General features: G+C 42.8%; 1 protein-coding gene across 1 annotated transcript in view; it reads right to left on the bottom strand.

The window, feature by feature from the left end:
* Nucleotides 1-12,590, bottom strand: part of PTPN22 (protein tyrosine phosphatase non-receptor type 22) — a 52,804-nt gene extending 40,214 nt beyond the window's left edge. Inside the window, 1 exon segment of the mRNA XM_013003769.1 lies at nt 12,504-12,590. Within this exon segment, the coding sequence (XP_012859223.1) occupies nt 12,504-12,590 (87 nt within the window).
* Between the last annotated feature and the right edge of the window lie 6,172 nt (nt 12,591-18,762).

Here is an 18,762-nt window from a genome sequence, read left to right as displayed (position 1 = left end):
CACTGTGAGTCAAAATCAACTTGACAGCAGTAAATTGGGTTGGGCTTTTTTGTTGTTGTTTTTACTCTTGTTGTTGTCACATAACTAAAAAGATTGTGTGTTTATCTGTAGTGTGAGGGAACACCATCCCCTAACACATCATCATGGGTCCAGTAGGTGCAATTGTACAGCGATAATAAGTAAAGATTATAGTAAAGTCATAGAGAGCATGAGAGATAGAAGAGAGATTGAAATAATGGAGTCAGACACACTTCATGGTAGCGTGCTCACCTCAGCCCCACTTGGTGGTCCACGTGGAGAGAGAGAGATATTTATTGCTAACCAAGGCTTTTATATTCTCTGGACCGTGCAAGCCCCCTAATTACAGGTGAAGACATACATCGCAGGAAAGGGTTGTGCTATAAGTAATACAGTAATGGGAGGGGAGTGATCTAGGGGTATCCGCTTAATAGGAAGGGGAGGTAATGGGGGTACACATGTGACAAGAAGGGCAGATCCTAGATTCAGGGAGGGAGCTTAATTTTGGATGTCACTGAGCAGGTTTGACCTGCTATTCTCTGGCTCACTATAGAAACCATTATCAGTAGGTTGTAAACCCACCCTGCAGGGACCAAACTGATGGTCCCAAGCCTTTAGGGTGAAGTAGCCCATTGTCCTTAACAGCAAGGAGTGGGCCCCACTTGTGGGACCAGACAGTAGTCTGGCAGCTGACTGCCTTCAGAGAGATAACTTGACAATCATTTACCATTAGCTGCAAGCAGTGTCCTAAGTCTAACTTATATTTGGGGAAGACGACTTGAGAGAAATCTTTCTGTTTCCCACACTGTAGGAATGTATGGGTGATCAAAAGGGAGCTAAACTATAAGTAACATAAGAGAGAGAGAGAGAGAGAGAGAGAGAGAGAGAATGGTAGAGAATAGAAACACACACGAGACCACACTATTTTTGCCTTGAAAGATCACGTGATTGTATAGAAGACACAGCATAAGCTGCATTTTAGAGAGCAAAACGTCCAATCTGGGCCTCTTGTGGAGGCTGTCTTCAGAGCTCCTCAAGCTACTTTTGAGTGCCTTACAACGGCTGGTCAGTGTGACCTATTCCAAGCCTCCAATGAGGCAGGAAAAGTACAAGTACTAAGGAACTGAATTACAAATGTGCTGTGCCCCCCCGGAGCGGAGGACAAGCCTGAGCTGTCTCTGAGTGTGCTCACAATAACCTGCACTAAGAGAAAATCTTGCTGAGGTTGATGTCCACCCAGTAAGAAGGGTAAGTGGGTAGGTGAGGAGGCAATAGCTACTCTAGGGAGAGTAAATACAATATTCAACTTTAGATGTATAAAATGTGAGAAAATGGCAAAAAATATATTAAAATGTCCTGTGAGCATCTGAAAATGGGGTAGTTCTACTCTGTCCTACAGGGTCTACATATGGTGCCCAGGTAGAGGCTGAAGGTGGATTTTGAGGATTTTTAGGAGATGTATTTATTCTGGTGGCAACCGCAAAAGAAAAAAAAAAAGACCTTAAAGTGTTCTAAGTCAAGAAACGCTAGTAAATAGTTTCAAGTGATTGACTGATTCACACTGAGTCATTTCAATATAACAGATGTACACTTGCTCTGCATGAGTAATGTCTTCAAGGCTGTTTGGTTAATATCGTTACTATAAATAAACATAAAACCAGGACGTATCTAGGTCTTCTCTAGAGAAGGGAACCAACATGTATAGACAGATCTTCTCTGTGTGTCTAGGAAGAAGCTCCAGAAGTTGCCACAGTGCCGTCTGACTTCTAGTGGAAAACGAACCAAAATTAGCAGGCAGACGTGGGCCTCAGAGCTGAGTAGTTTATTTCTAGTTGAGCTCTTTGAGCCCTTCACACTTTGAGGAGTATGTCTGCCTATTTAATCACTGCAAGATTTATCTTTTCTGTAAAATATCTCACTCCCAAGAAATAAAGTTTTAAATACAAAATTTTAAAAGAAAATAGTATTATCTATTTTGACAAAATCATAGAAAAGCAAAAGTAATGATAAACATTGCCTATGATCTTGCTACCTGGAGTTAGCCATTCTAAATATGTTTTACCTGTATGTGTATAATAAAAATTCGATAAACATGTTATACTGAATTTTGGAAATTGTTCTTTTTAGGAATCAATTTGTGTACTTCTATATGACTTTTAATGGGAAAAGACTATCCCAATGTATAAAGTGTTACATAAATTACTTGTTTGTTTATATGTACTGGTAGACAGTTAAATTGTTTCAAGCTTCCGTTTTCTAAATTATGCGTACACAAAATCTATATAGATATCTTTCCTTTGGATGAATCCTTAAGTGTGATCAAAGAATTGGCCCATTTTTTAGGATTTCAATCTATGTTGTTTTTGTTAGTTACCATTACATTGATTCCCACTTATGGTGATCTCATTGATATCTACTACCCAAGTGTACAGGGTTATGAGTTGGGCTGAGAACCACAGGTCAGCCGTTCAAAGCCACGGGCTGCTCTAAGGGAGAAAGATGAGGCCATTTACTCCCGTGAAGATCGCGTTCCCAGAAATCCACAGACACCATTCTACTCCGTCCTGTAGGGTCGCTATGAGTCAGAATGGATTCCCTGGCATATTTTGGTATATCAGAAACAGGATACAGATTTGCCTCCTGAAAGGCTATACCGGGAACATAAGAGACTGTAATCCTGAACTCTGATCAACCCTTGTTAGGTGCTGTCGAGTCCATGCCAACTCACAGCACCCTTACAGGACGGAGTAGAACTGCCCCAGAGGTTTGCTAGGTTGCAGCTATCTTTATGGGAGCTAACACTAGGACCATAATATCTTAACTGCAGACCTGTTTGGTAAGTAAAGTGGTATTAGAGGTATTTTTGTTATTTGTGCATCTGTTATTTGTAGTTTCCCCACTGCAAACTATTCTTTAAAAAGAAAGAGATACATCATAATCAAACTGCCCTATCTACTTGAAACTAGTTACTATTTCTGTATCCCTCCCAGTCTTTAAAAAATACATATACAGACATCCAATTAGTTTGTATATGCATATTGTTTACATAATATTTGACATTGCTAAGCTTACTTTTTATACACAATTCATACTTTTAACACCTGATTTCTAATGAAGATGCTTCAACTGCCTGCGATGTAAAAAAGAAAACTCAAAACAAAAAAAAATCCCAAACTCACTGCCATCAAGTCAATTCTGACTTAGGGCAACCCACAGGGCAGGGTGGAACCACCCCGGTGGCTTTCCAAGACTGTCACTGCTCATGGGGATAGAAAGCCTCCTCTTTCTCCGGTAAGCACAAACAAGTACCGAACATGGACCAGCATGTAACACACAACAAATGTTAGCCTGCATACAGTAAGATGACAGAAAGTGCATGTCATAAACTACAATCAGCTGCAGTACCACTGGCTAAAGAGGGTGCCCCATCCTTGGTCAATTGTCATCTCTCTGATACAATGAAGGAAAAGGATGGTTATCATTAAATTTCCGGGAAGGCAAGTCAGACAGCAAGCACTTGTTAGTGTGCCCTAGTATTGCCCAGAAGCGTCGTGCTAGACACCAGGCTTTGGGTTCAAATGAGGAGAGAGTGACTTCTTACCATGATAGGCCACTAACATCCTCATCAAGTATGGAAGTTTCCTTCCAAAGTAGAGAATATGCTAGCCAACTAATGAAAACTTCCACTCTGTATGTTATTTCCCCCCCTGAAAAATGAAGAATAAATAAGCACTCTGGTGTCTGGTGAGTTTTTTATGTGATTAGGATTCTGACCAACTCTGAGTATACTTAAAAAAAAATCATGTAGAGAAGCAAAAATAAACCCTGGGTGCAGGACAGTGGTGGTCCCAAACTGATGTCACTCTGTCCCAGTAGCAGTCTTATCTCAGCACATCCTATGATCCCAACAGTAATGATATATACAAGGATATGTCAAAATGTATATAGTATAAATAATGATGGTTTTTAACATCAAAATGTGAAGTCATCATTTCTTGACATCTCTCTCAAGGTCTACTCACTTCTGAAGGTGGTGCTTCCATCTCTCCAGCCCTCCACAAAGGCGTCTGGGTGGCATTTTCTGGTCAGCATTGGACTGCTGACCAGAAAGCCATGGGAGGTTTAAACCCACCAGCCACTCAGCAGGAGAAAGGTAGGGCTCTCTGCTTCCGGAACCTTGACACCCTTGGGAAGCCGGTGCGGTGTTGCTGTTAGTTGACATAAACTCCCTGGCGGAGGATAGCCCTTTCTCGAAGAACTGTGTGCTCCTCAGTTTATGGCCGTGGCTAAGCAGCATTTGGGCGTCCTCAAGTCTGAACCAGCGGGTTCCTTCAAAAACAGTCTAAAGAGGCAAGATGGGGCTTTCGGATGGGCGGGGTATGGTTTCCCCAGGAAATTCTCATAGGACAGGTCTGACTCGCCTTGAAGAATAAGCTTGTGTACAGATTGAGGGTTGCGGGGAGGGTGAGGGAGGTGGCTTTGCAGCAATATCCAGACCTTGTCCACGCCATTGCCATCTTCCATTTTCTTAAAACGTCCTTATAATAAGCCCTTAGGGTCATCCGATGACCCTCAAAAGAGGCTGATCAAGATTACCCCTTTGGATTCTCAAAACCAGTTGTTAAAACCTTCAGAACTGACCTCCCTTCTTTGACTTTAACTTCCCCTGGGCAGCCGCTGTTTTAATTGGGCCTTTTTTTGAAGGAAACGTAAAGATGAAGACAAACTCAAATCACACTCGCTGCCATCGAGGGGATGCCGCCTCAGCGCCCCTCTAGGACAGGGTAGGACTGCCCCTGTGGGTTTCTGAGACTGTAACTCTTCACGAAAGTTGAAAGCCTCATTTTTCTCCTGAGGAGTGGCTGGTGATTTTGAACTGCTGACTTTGCGGTGAACAATTCAACTCAGCCCACTATACCAACAGAATTCCAGAGACTAAGACAAGTAGATAGCTGAGAGAACTTGTCTGCAGCCAGCCACTGATTGCAGAGATGGGTTAAAACTCGTTTTGTTTGGAATAAATCCCTGCACATATCAAATGGGTATTAGCATGTTTTTTTTTAACTTACCCTCATATTGTATCTTGGCAAAATTCATAAAAAATAATTGGGAACCGATCACAATGATCTACAAAAAAAAACCCTCCTTGGGGGCCAGACAACAGAAAAGTGGGTGAAGGGAGACATCGGACAGTGTAAGACATGACAAAATAATAATAATTTATAAATTATCAAGGGTTCGTGAGGGAGAGAGGGTGAAGGAGGGAGGGGAAAAAATGAGGAGCTGATGCCAAGGGCTCAAGTAGAAAGAAAATGTTTTGGAAACGATGATGGCAACATATGTACAAATGTGCTTAACACAATGGCTGGCTGGATGGATGGTGATAAAAGTTGTACGAGCCCCCAATAAAATGATTTTTTAAATAATTAAATTAAATTTAAATGTACCAGTCTAGGTATAAGATAGCAAAAACAAATAAATACTTGTGAAAAAACCAAGACTCTACTACATGCAACAAATGGATGAACTTTAAATGTAAAGAGGCTAGACATAAAATGAAACATTCCACTTATATAAAGTTCGAAAACAATATGAAATGCTGTTGTTTAGTAATGCATAGATAGATATGAATGCTATACACAAAACAAATGACCACTATAAGGGTCAGGGTAGTGTTTACCTCTAGGCTGACTGGTATGCCATGGATATGATTGAGAAAGATACTCAGGAGATTTCTGGGGTATGGGAAACTTTTATTTCCCCTTTGATCTGAGTGGTATGGGTACCTCTTTTATTTTATTTATTTATTTTAAAAATCATTTTATCTCGGGCTCATACAACTCTTATCACAATCCATCCATACATCATTGTGTAAAGCACATTTGTACATTCGTTGCCCTCATCATTCTCAAAACGTTTGCTCTCCACGTAAGCCCCTGGCATCAGGTCCTCGGGTACCTCTTTTATTATTTGCTGTTAAACCACATAAATATATATGTATATATATATATTTATTTTAAGCTTTGTCTGTGTGTAAGCACAGCTTAGAAGCAAGGATGGCAAGACTTCATCCCACATTCTCAGTCCTTGGAAAAGGACATTGCACTTGATAAAGTAGAAAACTCAAGAACCGAACTCACTGCCATTAAGTCAGCTTCTACTCATCGCGATCCTCTCAGATATGGTTAAACTGCCTCTGTGGGTTTCTGAAACTATCATTCTTTTCGGACAGAGAAAGTCTCTTCATTCTTCCTCAGAGCAGCTGGTGGTTTCAAACTGCTGACCTTGCCGTTAGGGGCCCAATGCCTACCCCACTGTGCCACTAGGGTTTTACCCTGGTAGGGCCACGAAAGACAGGAAGCCCTTTGACCAGATCGATTGGCACACTGTCTGCAATGATGAGCTCAAACAGACCGACTGTGAGGACAGCACGGGACTGGGCAGTGTTTTGTTTTGTTGTACAAAGGATCCCGGTAAGTTAGATCCCCCGGACTTGACTGCTCCTAATAAACCCCACCACCACCACCACCACTGGTAGAGGAGCGCGAAGAAGGTCCAGGCAACAGTATCAGCGCGTGTGCCAAGGCCCTGTGGCCGAGTAAACACAGCAAGCATGAAAGGCTGAACGTGTTGTAAAAGTCTGGAGGGGCACTTGAGGCTGGATCATGCAGAATGCATTTTACCTGGAAGGAGATTCTTCAGAAGGACAGGAGGTTCTGTGCTTAGGAGACACGTTAGCAAGGAGCCTAAAGCATGCCTCCAATGGTCGCTATTGGGTTTGTGGAAAGCAGATGAACGGAAATCCTACCCTTTTTTTCACTACTTTTTTTAATGAAGACTGTCAATTTATTTTTTTGAAGATTAAAGATTGTGGAAATTGGAAATAATCTTGGATATTTTTTAGGCTCCGAAATCAGTGAACATACCAAAGTACTATTTTAATCTTATAAATCTAGGATTTTACCTGCGATCGCATAAATTTATAAGTTGGAAATCAACATGCCAGGCTTTCAAAGCCCAGCTTTGCCATTTTGTGAGTAAAGTGAAGTTTAATAGTTTCCTCTTCGGGGATTGTTGTAAAGGTGAACGGAAATGAAATTGTACAAGGGGCTTCAAAAGTCCGTGGGAGAATGCTGCATCTCTGTACTCCATTTTTCCACACACTTTTTAAAGCCCCCTCATATATAATAAAGTGCTTAGCAGATTAGCCTAGCACATGCTAAAGAGTCAATGCATTTGAGCTTTTATTGTTTTTTATAGTTATTACATCAAGACGAGCAAGGTGGTAAATAAACTATAAATTCCGATACTGAAAATGAGAAAAATTCTCTGAAAATAAATTTGGTAACATTTAACCATGTAGATGCTCATACTCTGACTCAATCGGAACATTGTGGGGGATCTAGCCTCAGGGCACAACAACTATATTAGAGCTTAAATTCTGAACACTGGATTTTCGGAAGATTGCAGTTTACCGTAAACCAAAACCAAACTCACTGCCATTGAGCTAATTCCGACTCATGGTGACCCCACAGGTCAGGGTAGAACTGTCCCTGTGGGCCTCATCTTTCTCCAGGCCAGCCGTTGGTGGTTTCAAACCGCTGACCTGGCGGTTAGCAACCCAAGTCATAATCCACCCCTCCTACCCCGCAAGGGCTCATTTGCCGTTTACAGTAGGAACCCTAGATCCATTTGGAGTCTGTGCGTAAATTCAGCCCCCATTGAGTTCTTTCTGACTTTTAATCAACAATGTAGAAAGTTTGCCCCTAGGGAGGGGAAGGCTTGCCCTAGGGCAATTGCCTGAGCTGGTCTTTCATGGAAATTGGAGTACCAGGGTCCATTAGTCATAATCCTTTTTAAATTTGCAATAGTGTGCGTAGCCATCATTGACCCTTTTCTGCTATGTGGGATGGTGATGAATCAACCCATCTATTGCCACTCATGATTTTGTGATGAATGTCACTTGTTGTCCAGTTTCTGTGTACTTAGGCACGTGACTGTAAATCATCCGGACACCCTGATGGCCTCCTGCTGATGGTCACCCTCATTCAGATGACTCACATCTGTCCATATCTTGTCTTTGTTCTGCGTAAGCCTTACTATATGGATCGCTATAAAAATATATCTAAATCAGGGTCTTACCTCCCCATTAAGAAACCCAAAAGATCTGAAAAGCCACATGAACAAACATCCACTGTAGTGTTGTTAATTATCAAGAAAAACTAGAAACAGCCTAAAAGTCCACCAGTATTGAAATGATGACGTTAACTGGTGCCTGCACTCTGTCAGGCATTTTATACACGGATTCTCGTCTCTTCGCTGCAATTCTGCAAAATGAATATTTGTTCCCACTTTCCCATGACTTTATTCAAGTCACAAATCATAGGCAGAACTTAAATTTAACCTAGATTTACTGGTAATCCCAATGTCATTATACATAATCAACAAGTCTGAGTTCAAAACTCAGTTTATACTGCTATCGGGGTGACCCTGAGCAAGTCAATTAACCTTTCTGTGCTTCTGTTTCATGGACTATAAAATTCATATAATAATAGTACCTTTCTCAATGTTAAGTAAATTGAAATATAAAAGTGCATAGAGTAGCATCTAACACACAGTAATAGCAACAGAAGTATTGGCTATTATCGATGATTATTTTTTCATTATGCCATGTTGCATCATTGTCGTTGTTAGGTGCCTGCTGGCAAGTGAGATTCCATGTGAAGGAGTAGAACTGACTCCCATGGTATTTTAGGGAGCATATCGCTAGGTCTTCCACCAGCCTCTAGGTGGGATTGAACTGCCAACCTTTTAGTTAGTAGCCAAGCACTTAACTGTTATGCTACCAGAGTTCATTAGTCACTAGAGATCATAAATATTTTGAATCAACATGATAAATCATGTTGGTATAATGCTAAGTGAAAAGATTTGAATATAACATTATATACATACCCTCAATTACAGTCATATGAAAATATTATATAAATGGATACAAATGAGAAGATCCACAAAGTAAAATTTGTTTTTCGGACTGTTGGTATTTTTTTAACCCTATAAGAATATTGCTTCATAAGAATAATACAATAAGGACTTTTTAAAAAGTACTTTTAAGGAATTTTCAATAATATGGTCACATACCATTGTTTGGGGCTGGGTAAAACTACACCAATGGGGGTTTGCCTCAGGCTTTGAGGGACTCCCTATTATTGACTGGAGTAAATCACTGCTGCATAAGGATTATTTCACGGCTCGAGATGACCCAAATCTGGCTTAAATGGCAACGCTTCTGTTCCACAGCTGAACAAGTGTAGCCCAATTCGCTCTCAGGGCCTGTTTCCTCCTCAGTAAGTCACAGATTGATAACAGCTGTGGTTACCTTATGGGAACGTGATGCTTCCTTGACACCCCTATCAAGATGATCACAATTGTGATTAGATAAGTGGGCATTTAGTTGTTTAGTGCTGCCTCTCTAATTCGAGGTGGTGCTCCGCGAAGCAGGGAACATATGTGAACGAACGCGTGGAAACCGTGCAGTGACAGCTCAGTTAAAGCAATGAAATTTAGTCACAGCGCAAGAAGAAAACCTACGCCTGGTATTGGCTCCAGCGGTCACACGGGGCTGCCAGGTCTAATTGTGGTTAGTGTTCTCTGTTTGAACAGAGATACCAGACCGGGGGGACCAGGGGGCAATGGGGACTGGAATCTAAGTGGTGACAGGCCAGAGAATGCCAGAGGGGGCAAGGCCTCTCTACGAAAGCAGAATTGCCATCTGGCAATGTGCCGCAGAATCAGTTCACAAACCCCAGAGGCATCAGACACCAAGAGAATACAGTCATGCGCCACATGCCTTCCGTCCGAGCAATATCCAGCCACACGCATGTACGTCCATGTCCAACTCCCATAATGCCTATTTATTCTATTGAAAATTCAAAATACACGCAAAAGCTTACAATCACAAAGGGGCACTACTTTGCAACATTCATCAAAATATTATTCCTGCATTGAAGTTTTAGGGTCTCTGGAAGTGTTTAATTTTTTAAATGCGTACATAGGTACATTCTACAAACCTTTGACCAACTGACGCGGGCTGTGAACCGTTCCAAACGGTTCTCATTTATGCCTAAACTGAGCTGAAGAGCAGATTTAGGAATTCACCTAAATCGTAGAAGCCAGCCTCCTTCTGAACTGCAACATTGTATGGCGTTTACATGGTGTTCAAATCAGCACCCTGTTTCACCGACCATACTGTGGAGTTACGTGATGCATGACTGCATATTGGGGGGTTAAGGGGTGTGTGTGGAATGTGATGAGTTGTGAAACTCACTAATTTAATGGCAGTATTTACTTTGCTCAAGCAAGCAACCTAGCCCCCATCCAGCTCCCCGCCACCTCCACTCCCCTAAAACCACACCCTCTGGTATCTCAGATGAACCTGAGGTGGGCTAAGAGCAGGACTGTTTTTCCACTGGAGGACGTGAGTCAATGAACAGTGAACAGTGAGATTCCACTTAATCACCACCCAACAACAAGCTCCTTCAAATCAGGAGCTAGAAAAGCAAGGAAATGATTAATTTTCAAGTCAGCCTGGTGATCACCCTTGGGCAGGACAGGGTGGGGGTCTGGGGCCTGACAGAAGAGGGACAGAGAGGGGTGTCTAGGGTCTGACCATCTTCTAGTTCTTGATTTGGGGTAGCTTTACTGGGGTTTGCTTTATAATTCGTAAATATACTGCCCTGGATTGATCTACTTTCCTAATTGTGTTCTATTTCACGATTGTTAGCAGAAAAGAGGAAAAGAAACAGACAAAGCATAGAAGGCTTTCAGCAGGGAAAAAGGTCAGATTTGCATTATTACAGGATAGCTTGAATGCTGAATGGAAAATGGGTAGAAAGGTGGGACCAGGCTAGAGGCAGAGGAACCAAGTAGGAGGTGACTGCCACAATTTGGGGGAGAGATGACAATGGCCTGAGATAAGAAAAGGTAAAAAATTAGGGAGATCAGTTACATCGTTTTCAAAAAGCATCCACCCACCCCAAACTCCCTCTTTGCTTTCCCTCTATGCCTTGGGAGAGTTTGGCTTAGGAATTAATGACCAAGGGCAGGCACGTGCCTAAAGAGACACATGGGCTCGGACACCGCAATTCCCTCGTGCTCTGGGAACCCAGAAAAGTTCAGGCAGTGGTACTGAGAGCACCCCCACACCCACCAGCGCACCCCATGAAATCCAGGAGCCCTGGTGTTATCTGAGTATAACTGTTCCCTATCATCATATTTAATCACTCAATCACAATCGCTAACCGCGCCAGGCTTCACAGGGCTCGTGTGGACCAGAAAGCCATCTCCATGAAGACATGGCTCTTTGGTGATTGTGTTGACCACTGTATCCACAGGGCCTAGCACAGCGCCTGGCACACAGCAGGGGCTCCATCAAGAAGGCTGACTCAGTGGCCATGTCTCATGACTCTTGGTCTTTCAGTGCAACGTGGCGACAGTCCTGTGAGGGCAGGGAGTGCGTCAACTATCAGCCCATTTTATAAAATAGGACACAGGGGCTTGGGGAGATTAAGGAACGTGTAAAACTGTTGGCAACCGAATCATGATTTCATTCTAGGTTTTATCTGTCAGTCCCCTGGGCTTTTTTGCCTACTTTCTTCACCGCTGAAGGGTTAAGGTGTGAAACGTCCCGATTGTACATCTCTCAAACCCTATCCGGAAAGGAGTCCAAAATCCGTGATAGGGACTGTCAGATACCCTATGTGACCTGATGGTCCCGGTTAGGGGAGCCGAAAGGCCGATCCGGCTGATTCGGCATCGGTAACCACAGTTCCCACAGAGGAGAGGCAATTCTCCTCTGGATAATCAACTCCAGTGGACGCCAGACCTTCTTCTTACTCCTCACCCCAGCCTTTCACATGGCCAAGCAAAGGACGGCCGGGGGACTTCGGCTACTGCAAAAACACATGGGGTAATACTTGTTTCTTCACCCAAATCAACACAGGTCATTTTGGTGTTGTTGTTTTTAAAAACTCGATGGCATCCAAATGGAATCTCGGAGTGAGGTTAAAAATGTTCATTGAGCCATAAAATGTTAGTCTTGGGCACTTTCCTCTCATTATATAATAAAAGTAGTCATTTAGAGCATTCGTCACAACTCAGATCCCCGAGGGAACGCTGCATGTTCAATTGGTATTAGTATTTATATGACTGGAACTGTGTATGTCTCCTATAAGCTCTCTGGTTAAGTTCCAAGATAGAGCCGACAAAATGTCATAGGCAGTCCTGTGGAGCAAATACCTAATGTACATAAAAAGCACTCAAAGGAGTGGAACTTTCAGGGTGCCTCCGTCCCCTCCTCCTCCCTCCGAGGTCTCATGGTCATTTCTATCCAGAGCAATCCGGTGTAGGAGATGCAGACCCCCCCCCCACCCCCCAGATCAGTGAAAGAGTCTATGTAACTACCCTGAGAGTGGGACACATCGACTCACCAGAAATTCATTGGCAAACTCCTCTTTCTTAATCTTCTTGTTCTGGGCCTCGTGCAGGAACTTCTGCAGAATTTCCCGTTGGTCCATGCTGCAGAGCAAGAGAGACAATCCCTGAGGATTTGAGAGAGGACATGTCAAATGTGTGTCATGGCTGAGACGCCACTGAGAAGCCACTGCCGCCGCCTGAGCAGAACATGCTGAAGGCTGTGGTTTACTGACTTCATCACAAGCACTAGAGGAAATTAGTGCGTAACCTGCCTCTGTGGTCACACAACAAAGCCATCATCTCGCTGCCGGGCCCTAGCGCCTTCGTTTTCAACAAAGAAACCTGGTTACAATTCAAGTCTTTAACAAGAGGCTAACCAGAACAGAACGTGTGGTCTGCTTTAGCTCTAAGCGGTTCCACCCTATATTTATGTAAAATCCACCTCTCCCCTGGCTTCCTAGAGAACAAAGCAGAATTACAGGTCTCATGAAGGAACCCTATCTCTCCCCATGATGCCAGTGGACACAAGAGCCCTCTTCATACCTTTTGTTTCCTCAACTTCCCAATGAACTCTGCAACATTCACTTAGGCCCAGAAATAAACACCAGGCACGGTTTGCAGTGGCTTGACTTTGGTGAGAGCCTTTTCCCAAATCTTCCCTGCCAGTCTGATCAGTAGCAAACTTCGGCTCATCAGCGAGGGCGTTTGAATGGCAAGTCTTTAGTTGCAAGTCTCCCATATAGACCTCACACTTCCCTTAGGATGAAGCAAAGTCAGCTGCTTCTGACAGTTGATGCTTCTCTCAGGTCAGGGGAACTGCTGACCCCATTACGGGAAGTGTGGTTTCTAGAACCTTCCCATACCATAGTAGCGTTTGGAGCTTCAGTTGGATGTCCAGAGTGGGAGTCCAGAACCTGGAGCAGAGTAGGTCCCCGCAGGAGCACCTGGCCAGGCCCATGGCACCTGAGCCCCCATGTCTAAGGCTGGTAAACTCTGAGGAAATAGAAAGTAAAAACAGCCACCGTCTGGTAGCAGCTTAACTGTCAGAATGGAAACCCTGTTTCCAGAGAAGACCTGTCTACCCTGCAGCCAATGGTTTGGAAAAACAGATCTCTGTTTCAGGAAGCTGCACTGTGCATGTTCCAGAAAACGCTTGCAGCTCTCAGTTTACACAAGTCTTTCCTCAAAGGGTACAAATCTGTCCAAGAGTGTCTTACTCGGTGTGAGAACACCCCAAACCACCTATGTGGGAGGGCAGAAGTTTCTCTTTGGTGCAGGCAAATCTATTCCCACTCAGGAACCTGTGCGCAGCCCAGTGAAACACTGGCTGGTCCTGCACCATCCTCCCAATTGCTATGTTTGATCTCATTTTGCAGACCCTGTATCAATCCACCTCACGGGGGAATTGCCTCTTGGTTGCTGACCCTCTACTTTTACTAAATCTGATGTCCTTTTCCAGAAACGAGTCCCTCCTGATAATACATCCAAAGTACATGAGACTGCGTCTTGCCATCCTCATACCTAAGAAGCATTCTGACTGTACGTCTTTTAAGACTGATTTGTTTATTCATCTTATCCTCACTGCCATTGAGTCAGTTCTGACCCATAGCGACCCTGTAAGACAGTACAACTGCCACTGAGTTTCTGGGTCTGTAAATCTTTACAGGAGTAGATAGCCTCATTGTCCTCCTGCAGAGCAACGAGTGGTTTCAAACTGCTGACCTTGTGGTTAGCAGTCCAACACATCATCCACTTGATAATGTCAGTATTCTTCACTAACACCATCCTACAAATGCATGAATTCTCCCAACTTCCTTATTCATTGTCCAGTTTTTTCATGCACATGTGGAAACTGAGAATACTATGACTTGATTCAGGGGCACCTTAGTTCTCAAAGTGACATTTTTGCTCTTTAACATTTTTTTTAATTAAATACTTTCACTGGGGGCTCTTACATCTCTTATGACAATCCATACATTCATCCATTGTATCAAGCACATTTGTACATATGTTTCCATCATCATTTCCAAAGCATTTTTTTTCTACTTGAGCCCTTGGTATCAGCTCCTCGTTTTCCCCCTCCCTCCCTCATGAACACTTGATAAAGTTATAGATTATTATTTTCATATCTTATATCGTCCTCTGTCACCCTTCACCCACTATTCTGTTGTTTGTCCCCCTGGGAGGGGGTTATATGTTGATCCTTGTTATTGCTTCCCCCTTTCTCCCCCCACCTTCCCCTTATCCTCCTGGTTTCTCTGTTCTCATTGTTGGTCCTGAGGGGTTTATCTATCCTGGATTCCCTGTGTTGTGGGCTCTTATCTGTAGCAGTGTGCACGTTCTGGTCTAATCCAATTTGTAAGGTAGAATTGAGGTCATGATAGTGGGGTGGGGGAAGGATTAAAGAACTAGAGGAACATTTTAAAGAGGTCTTTTTCATCAAATTTGCTTGAAGTAATAGGTCTTTTGATTTCTTGACTACTGCTACCATAAGTTGTAAATAATGCTGGAGAAAACTGGGAAATGTGTTGTTAGGACTTCCTTATTTAAGATATTACTAATCCTTTCTGTTTTTCAATATTATTTGCGCCCCCATTAAGAAAAACAAAAACAAATGACACATTGCATTAAATAAATCTTCTGCACAAGACCTCTTTAAAATGTTGGAAAGCAAGGATGTTACTGTGAGGTTTAAGGTGTGCCAGACCCAACCCACAGTATTTTCAATAGCCTCATATTCACGTGAAAGTTGGACATTGAATAAGGAAGATCAAAGAAGAATTGATGCATTTGAACTATGATGCTGGCGAAGACTATTGAAAGTACGAACAATCAGATCTGCCTGGAAGAAGTACAACTAGAATACCCCTTAGAGACAAGAATGACAACACTTGGTCTCAAGTACTTTGAACATGTTTCCAGGAGAGGCCTGTCCCTGGAGAAAGACAACATGCTCGGTAAAGTGAGGGACAGCGAAGGCTCTCAATGACATGGCTTGACACAGTGGCTGCCGCACTGGGCTCAAACGTTGTAAGGATGGTGCAGGGCCGAGCAGTGCTCTGGTCTGTTATATACAGGGTCTCCGTGGGTTGGAACCAGCTAGACAACATCTAACAACAATAACCATTGAACAAATCATGATTCCTTTTTTTTTGAGATGTACAATAGGAAAAGGAAAAGACATTGACATATCTTGGTTATAGCAACTTAAAGGCAATATTCAAATAAAAAATGTCAATTAGCACTTCATGTAAATGAAAACAAACCATAATGCATCTGAAGTATTTGTTAGGAAAATAGAATTGTAGCTCTCAAAATAGAATGGTAGTTCTCAAATTAATGCCATCTAGAGTCAAAGAAAGGAAGGCACTGGGCTGCTAACCACAGGTCAGTAGTTCAGATCCACCAGTTGCTCTTGAGGAGAAAGATGAAGCGATGTGCTCCCATAAAGATTTACAGTCTTGGAAACCAGAGAGCGGGTTGCTATGTGTTGCGATCAATTCAATGGCAGTGAGTTAGACTTAAGGGAGAGTTTCTCGTTGCAGTACAGAACCCAAAGTTTGATTTGGTTATTTAAAATATATTAAATAGAAGAAAGGTTTACATTTTAAGAAGTACCAAACTTGAAGTTCACAACTAACTGTAATCATGTAAAAATGTACACATAGTTAAGCAGAAACTAAAAGATGTTCCCCAAGACATCACTTGTGTGCGTTCACTGGGATTAAGGATGTTTATTTATGTATTTTTTATTATGCCACTTTTAACTAATTAATTAATTAATTACTTTTGTTATGGTTCTTATAGCTCTTATAATAATCCATACTTCAGTTGTCGTACGTATGTTGCCATCATCATTTTCAAAACATTTTCTGTCTACTTGAGCCCTTGATATCAACTCTTCTTTTTCCCCTACCTCCCTCACCCTCCCACCCTCGTGAGCCCTTGATAAATTATAAATTATTATTGTTATTTTCCTATTTTACACCATCTGCTGTCTCCCTTCACCCATGTTTCTGTTGTTTGTCCCCCTGGGGTGGGGGGCGGGGGTGGTGGTTACACTTTGATGATTGTAATTGTTTCTCCATTTCTACCCCTTCTTCCCCTCATGTTATCACTACTCCCATTACTGGTCCTGTTGTTATGCCACTTTTTAAAGTAAACACCCCACACACACACAACTATTAATTCATTCAGCAACTGTAGTAAGTACTCACTGATACTAAACACTGTGTTAGGGGCTGGATATACAATGGTAAATAAGCCAAGAACATGGTGGTAAAACATACTAAGCCAGTTAGTGAAGCCTTTCAGAACTAAAGAAACAAATGGAGTTAGTGATAAAAACAAAAGCAGTCCAAACTAACTTGCTTATTTGCCATGTAGCAAAAGGTAACCCTTCAAGGAAATAATCCTCTAACTACGAACAAATGAGAACTTCACAATTTCAGCATCTCTTTGACCCTTTAGAATGTCCACCCTTGCATCACAACCAGATATCTATTCATTAAAGATGCTCATAAAATTCAAATCAACCTTCCTCATACCCATATATTACAGGAATCTCAGCTTTAAGGTCTCTTCTTGGGGACGGAGGAGGTGGAGAGGGAGATGAGATACAAAAGGGAAAAAAGTGGTTAGATGACATCCAGAGTTCTTTTATCCCAAATCTAAGGATCTGAAAACAAAGTCTTAGCACAACTGCCGTTTTTTAAAAATAAACAAGCAGCCGTTCTGAGGCGTCCGTTCCATTGTAAAACCAAAAGGTATAGAAGAATCGTGAAATAACTAACCTCAAAAACCCACTTAGCTACAGGGCCATTTCCTGACCAGACCACTCAAGAGAGCAAACAACCCAGAAGAGAAAACAAGAAAACTTTAATTTTCTTTTTTAACCACTTGAAGCCTGCTACTTAATCTTTCACACTTCCCTCTACAGATGCTGGAGGGCAAGAGCAACACGAAGCCTTCTTGGGGACGATCCTGTTGACCCATTTGTATCTTTGGAGAAGATAAAAAGTTGAGGAGAGAACAAGCCATGCAGCAAAGGTTGGCAGATGCCTAGTATAAGAGTTTACAAGGAGACACTTCAGATCGTCTGGCGTAAACCCTAAGTGAACACAATGCCATGCCCTGAAAGGCTTTGTTTCAGAACCCTCTAGCTGGAGCTCCAGTAGGAGGTATGAACGGGCACCTGAAGGGGAGTTGTGGAGTCAGGAGGCACCATTCACACCAATCGTACTTAGCTCTGGTGTGTGGTGAGGGCAATAGAGAGGAGTGTTGCTCACACTGTCACCTGCTCCACCAGCAGTGGAATGTGCCAGTTTAAAGGGGAAAGCATCAATAGTGTGGAGATTGGGAATTAGGTGACCATAAACATGAATCTAAAAGAGGGCATATTATGAGGCCAGAGAAACTGCTCAGTGGGAAAGACATTATTTCTCAGAACGCCCTTCTCAGTACGTGAAGAGGCATGTATCCATTGACCCAGGCTTAGCTTCATAGGCTCATCGCTTCTGCCTTTCTCTACCTCCCAGGGTCAATAGTTTGATAGAGGCTAGATGTGCCCCCCATGAAACACTAAGTCCTTTGTCAGCATTGGCGTGGTCACTGTGGTGCCGCTGGTACAGGAGAAACACCACAGGTGGGTGGCTTTAACGAACAGAAATTGGTTCTCTTACAGCCCAGGAGGGTTCCAGCTTTGGGTGGGGGAGTGGGAGGGGGGGACTTTCTGTCTTTATTGGCTTTACGGGAAAATCCTTATCACTTTTCCATTTCTGTTCTGTTTCTTGACTCTTTTGTGATTGTCAGATGGCATGTTACCTATCTTCCCCCCTCTCTGTTCACTTGCTTCATCTATACGTTTATTTTTCAAAAGAGATGGATTTAAAGCACACCCTACACTAATAGCGAATCATCAATAAAACAAAGAAAATTCATTCCCAAAGGGCACTACAAGGGGTATCCCTGCCAAAACAAAACAACAACAACAACAAAACCAGAAGAAAGCTCTGCTGGGCGGAGCTTCATAGCTTACATTTTCCCCGCTGGGCGGGCTTTGAGCAACTTGCTCTGCGTTAGTGCACCCAGTTGCTCACTGGGAAGATTCTCTCTGGTCACGGTGCATTTTTTTTTGTAAAAGCGGTTTTGCTCAAACCTCGTTTTTTGTGATGGCCAATTTAAGAGAACAGCGTGCAGCTGTGAAATGTTGTTTCCTGCTTGTGAAAAATGCCACAGAAACTGTTGTGGTGTTGAACATAGCTTACATGGACA

Source organism: Echinops telfairi, unplaced genomic scaffold (genome assembly GCF_000313985.2).
Source record: "Echinops telfairi isolate 266 unplaced genomic scaffold, ASM31398v2 ScPeMD7_443;HRSCAF=831, whole genome shotgun sequence".
NCBI classification, from domain to species: Eukaryota; Metazoa; Chordata; class Mammalia; order Afrosoricida; family Tenrecidae; genus Echinops; species Echinops telfairi.
This window is presented reverse-complemented; position numbering and strand designations above follow the sequence as displayed.